The following is a 5,013-nucleotide window of genomic DNA, read 5'->3' as shown; positions in this document are numbered from 1 at the left end:
CTGTTGATATCTGGGGTTGGAATAGACGCGTACTTGACGGTCGGTACGGGTACGATGGGCCGAAGGGCCAGCTCCTGTGCTGTATAAGACGTTGATGAGGCCGCATTCAGAGTATTGAAGATAGACACAAAATGCTGGAGCAACTCAGCGGGACAGGCAGTCTGAGGAAGGGTCTTGACTCGAAACGTCACCCATTCCTTCTCTCCAGAGACGCTGCCTGACCCACTGAGTTACTCCAGCATTTTGTGCCTTATCTTCAGTTTAAACCAGCGTCTGCAGTTCCTTCCTGCACCATCAGAGTTTTGTGTTCAGTTCTGGGCACCGTGTTTTAGGAAAGATGTCGTCAAGCTGGAAAGGGCGCAGAGAGGATTTGCGAGGATGTTGCCAGGACTAGAGGACCTGAGCTACAGGGAGAGGTTGAACAGGCTGGGTCTCTATTCCATGGAGCGCTGGAGTAACTCAGCGGGTCAGGCAGCATCTGTGGAGAACATGGATAGGTGACGTTTCGGGACAAGACAATTTGTCAGGCGTGTGTGTGTGTGTGTGCGTGTGTGTGTGTGTGTGCGTGTGTGTGTGTATGTGTGTGTCTGTCCCAGTCTGGGTCCTGGTGACATTTTCCCTGGTACATCATTGCAAGAAAAGTCCCGATCCGAAACTCCGGCACTCTGTGAAACGTTACCTATCCATGTTCTCCAGAGATGCTGCCTGACCCGCTGAGTTACTCCAGCACTCTGTGAAACGTGCAGGAGGAGGCCATTTGGCCCTTCGAGCCAGCACCGCCATTCATTGTGATCACGGCTGATCATCCACAATCAGTAACCCGTGCCTGCCTTCTCCCCATATCCCCTGATTCCGTTAGCCCCTAGAGCTCTATCTACCTTTCTTTTAAATCCATCCAGTGAATCGGCCTCCACTGCCCTCTGTGGCAGAGAATTCCACGAATTCACTATAAACTCTCTGGGTGAAATTTTTTTTTTCTCACCTCAGTTTTAAATTGCCTCCCCTTTAAATGGCCTCCCCTGGTTCTGGACTCCCCCAACATTGGGAACATTTTTCCTGCATCTAGCTTGTCCGGTCCTTTTATGATTTTATACGTCTCTATAAGATCCCCTCTCATCCTTCTAAACTCCAGTGAATACAAGCCCACAGTCTTTCCAATCTTTCCTCGTACGTCAGTCCCGCCATCCCGGGGATCAATCTCTAAAACTGAGGTGAGAAAAAATACTTTCTCACCCAGAGAGTTGTGCGTGGAGCTTGTCCAGTGCGTTTATGGTTCTGTGCGTCTGGTCTGACCCTCTCCTCCCGCTGTGTTGCAGTGCTACGAGACGACTTCAGGCAGAACCCCAGCGATGTGGTGGTGGCGGCTGGCGAGCCCGCCATCATGGAGTGCCAGCCGCCGCGCGGTCACCCCGAGCCCAACATCTTCTGGAAGAAGGACAAGGTCCGGATCGGGGAGCGGGATGACAGGATCACGGTGAGTAACACGGACCTCAGCGGGTCGGGCAGCATCTCTGGAGAGAAGGAACGGCTGACGTTTCGGATCGAGACCCTTCTTCAGGCTGATTGTAGTAGGTGGGGGAGAAAGCCGGAAGAGAGGTGGGGGGTGGGGGGCGGGACGAAGCCCCCCACCAAGTGTACAATGGAATGTTGGGCTTCATAACAAGAGGAGTTGAGTATAGGAGCAAAGAGGTCCTTCTGCAGTTGTACAGGGCCCTAGTGAGACCGCACCTGGAGTACTGTGTGCAGTTTTGGTCTCCAAATTTGAGGAAGGATATTCTTGCTATTGAGGGCGTGCAGCGTAGGTTTACTAGGTTAATTCCCGGAATGGCGGGACTGTCATATGTTGAAAGACTGGAGCGACTAGGCTTGTATACACTGGAATTTAGAAGGATGAGAGGGGATCTTATTGAAACATATAAGATTATTAAGGGGTTGGACACGTTAGAGGCAGGAAACATGTTCCCAATGTTGGGGGAGTCCAGAACCAGGGGCCACAGTTTAAGAATAAGGGGTAGGCCATTTAGAACTGAGATGAGGAAAAACCTTTTCAGTCAGAGAGTTGTGAATCTGTGAAATTCTCTGCCTCAGTGGAGGCCAATTCTCTGAATGCATTCATGAGAGAGCTAGATAGAGCTCTTAAGGATAGCGGAGTCAGGGGGTATGGGGAGAAGGCAGGAACGGGGTACTGATTGAGAATGATCAGCCATGATCACATTGAATGGCGGTGCTGGCTCGAAGGGCCGAATGGCCTCCTCCTGCCTGACCCGCTGAGTTACTCCAGCACTCTGTGTCTACCTTCGGTTTAAACCCGCGTCTGCAGTTCGTTCCTGCGCGGTTGCTGATTGACGTGTGTCCGTGTGTCCGTGTTGTGTAGATGCACGGGGGCAAGCTGATGATCTCCAACACCAAGCGCAGCGATGCGGGCAGCTACGTGTGCGTCGGCACCAACATCGTGGGCGAGAGAGACAGCGAGCCCGCCGAACTCACCGTCTTTGGTAAGATCTCCACGCCGGGGCGGCACGGCGCGGCGGGTAGAGCCGCTGCCTCACGGCGCCAGGGACCCGGGTTCCATCCTGACCGCGGGCGCTGCCTGGACGGAGTTTGCACGTTCTCCCCATGACCCGCGTGGGTTTTCTCCGGGTGCTCCAGGAGGGGAGGGAAGGGGAGGGGAGGGGAGGGGAGGGGAAGGGAGGGGAGGGGATGGGAGAGGGAGGGAGGTGTGGGGAGGGAGGGGAGGGAAGGGGAGGGGAGGGGAAGGGAGGGGAGGGGATGGGAGAGGGGGGGGAGGTGTGGGGAGGGGAGGGGAGGGGGGGATGGGAGAGGGGGGGAGGTGTGGGGAGGGGAGGGGAGGGGGGGGATGGGAGAGGGGGGGGGAGGGGAGGTGCCGGTGATTCCAGTCATGTTAATATCTTGATAAATGAACTTAATTATCGTGGCATCGTGCATCAGTGGGAGAGCAAATTACAGCGAACTCTGTAACCTCCAGCGTGACTTACAACCAACTACCTCTCTCTCCCACCCTCCTCCCTCCCTCTCTCTCTCTCTCTCCCCCTCTCCCTCTCCCTCTCCCTCTCCCTCTCCCTCTTCCTCTCCCTCTCTCTCTCTCTCTCTCTCTCTCCCCCTCTCACCTATATCTCCCCTCTCTCCTCCTCTCTCCCTTTCCCCTGTCTCCCCCCACTTTCCCTCTCTATCTCCCTCACTACCCCACTCTCTCCCCCTTTTCCCTCCTTCTTTCTCCCCACTTTCCCCCTCTCCCCCCTCTCTCCCCCCTCCCCCCTCTCTTCCTCTCTCCTCCTCTCCCCCCTCTCTTCCTCTCCCCCCTCTCCCCCCTCTCGCCCCCCCTCTCTCCTCCCCCTCTCCCCCATCCCCCCCTCTCCCTCTCTCTCTTTCCCTCTCTATCTCCCTACCTCTCTCCCTTGTCCCCCCATCTCTCCCTCTCTCTCCCCCCTCTCTCCCTCCCTCCCCCTCTCTCTTTCCCTCTATCTCCCCCCCTCTCTCCCCTCTCTCTCCACCCCCTCTCCCCCTCTCTCTTTCCCTCTATCTCCCCCCCTCTCTCCCCCCCTCTCCCCCTCTCTCTTTCCCTCTATCTCCCCACGTCTCTCCCTCACCCCTCCCCCCCTCTCCCTCCCTCCCCCCTCCCCCCCCTCTCCCCCATTGTCCACAGAGCGCCCCACCTTTGTGAGGAGACCCATCAACCAGGTGGTCCTGGAGGAGGAGGGGGTGGAGTTCCAGTGCCAGATGCAGGGAGACCCCCAGCCCACCGTACGCTGGAGAAAGGACGACACTGACGTGGCCCGGGGCAGGTACTGCATTCTGCCGGCGCCGGCTTCCTCCCTCAATCCTACCCGTAGAAACATAGAAACAATAGGTGCAGGAGGAGGCCATTTGGCCCTTCGAGCCAGCACCGCCATTCATTGTGATCATGGCTGACCATACACAATCAGTAACCCGTGCCTGCCTTCTCCCCATATCCCTTGATTCCACTAGCCCCTAGAGCTCTATCTAACTCTCTCTTAAATCCATCCAGTGAATCGGCCTCCACTGCCCTCTGTGGCAGAGAATTCCACAAATTCACAACTCTCTGGGTGAAAAAGTTTGTTCTCACCTCAGTTTTAAATGGCCTCCTCTTTATTCTTAGACTGTGTGGCCCCTGGTTCTGGACTTGCCCAACATTGTGAACATTTTTCCTGCATCTAGCTTGTCCGGTCCTGGGATGGCGGGACTGTCATATGAGGAAAGATTGGAAAGACTGTGGGCTTGTATTCACTGGAGTTTAGAAGGATGAGAGGGGATCTTATTGGATGTACAAAATTATAAAAGGACCGGACAAGCTAGATGCAGGAAAAATGTTCCCAATGTTGGGGGAGTCCAGAACCAGGGGCCACACAGTTTAAGAATAAAGGGGAGGCCATTTAAAACTGAGGTGAGAAGATACTTTTTCACCCAGAGATTTGTTGTTAATTTGTGGAATTCTCTGCCACAGAGGGCAGTGGAGGCCAATTCACTGGATGGATTTAAGAGAGAGTTCGATAGAGGTCTAGGGGCTAGTGGAAACAAGGGGTACGGGGAGAAGGCAGGCACGGGTTACTGATTGTGGATGATCAGCCATGATCACATTGAATGGCGGTGCAGGCTCGAAGGGCCGAATGGCCTCCTCCTGCACCTATTTTCTATGTTTCTATGTGAACCAAGTCTGCTGCCTGGGTCAGTTATGATTTTTACCTGGCACATGGCCACCTAATGCCTTGTTGCCCAAATGTCTTTTATAAATTGTAATTGTATCTGCTTCTAACGTTTGGTGGAGCTTCACTTCAAAAACTAACCCATCATTTAAGAATAAGGGGGGAGGTCATTTAGGACTGAGACGAGGAAAAACTTTTTCCACCCAGAGAGTTGTGAATCTGTGGAATTCTCTGCCACAGAGGGCAGTGGAGGCCGATTCACTGGATGTTTTCGAGAGAGAGTCTACGAATGAATAAGTTTATTGCACTCTGTGAAACGTCACCTATCCAC

At 54.4% G+C, this 5,013-nt stretch overlaps 1 protein-coding gene across 1 annotated transcript in view; it reads left to right on the top strand.

The window, feature by feature from the left end:
• Nucleotides 1-1,315: 1,315 nt before the first annotated feature.
• Nucleotides 1,316-5,013, top strand: part of LOC144598468 (roundabout homolog 2-like) — a 12,583-nt gene continuing 8,885 nt past the window's right edge. The window contains exons 1-3 of the mRNA XM_078408611.1: nucleotides 1,316-1,474; nucleotides 2,375-2,495; nucleotides 3,665-3,847. Coding sequence (XP_078264737.1) covers nucleotides 1,382-1,474; nucleotides 2,375-2,495; nucleotides 3,665-3,847 — 397 coding nt within the window. The 5' untranslated portion in view covers nucleotides 1,316-1,381. The remainder of the gene's footprint in view (nucleotides 1,475-2,374; nucleotides 2,496-3,664; nucleotides 3,848-5,013) is intronic.

The sequence above is a fragment of the Rhinoraja longicauda genome, chromosome 12, assembly GCF_053455715.1.
Source record: "Rhinoraja longicauda isolate Sanriku21f chromosome 12, sRhiLon1.1, whole genome shotgun sequence".
Lineage (NCBI taxonomy): Eukaryota > Metazoa > Chordata > Chondrichthyes > Rajiformes > Arhynchobatidae > Rhinoraja > Rhinoraja longicauda.
Note: the sequence above shows the minus strand (reverse complement) of the source record. Positions and strands in the feature narration are given on the sequence as shown.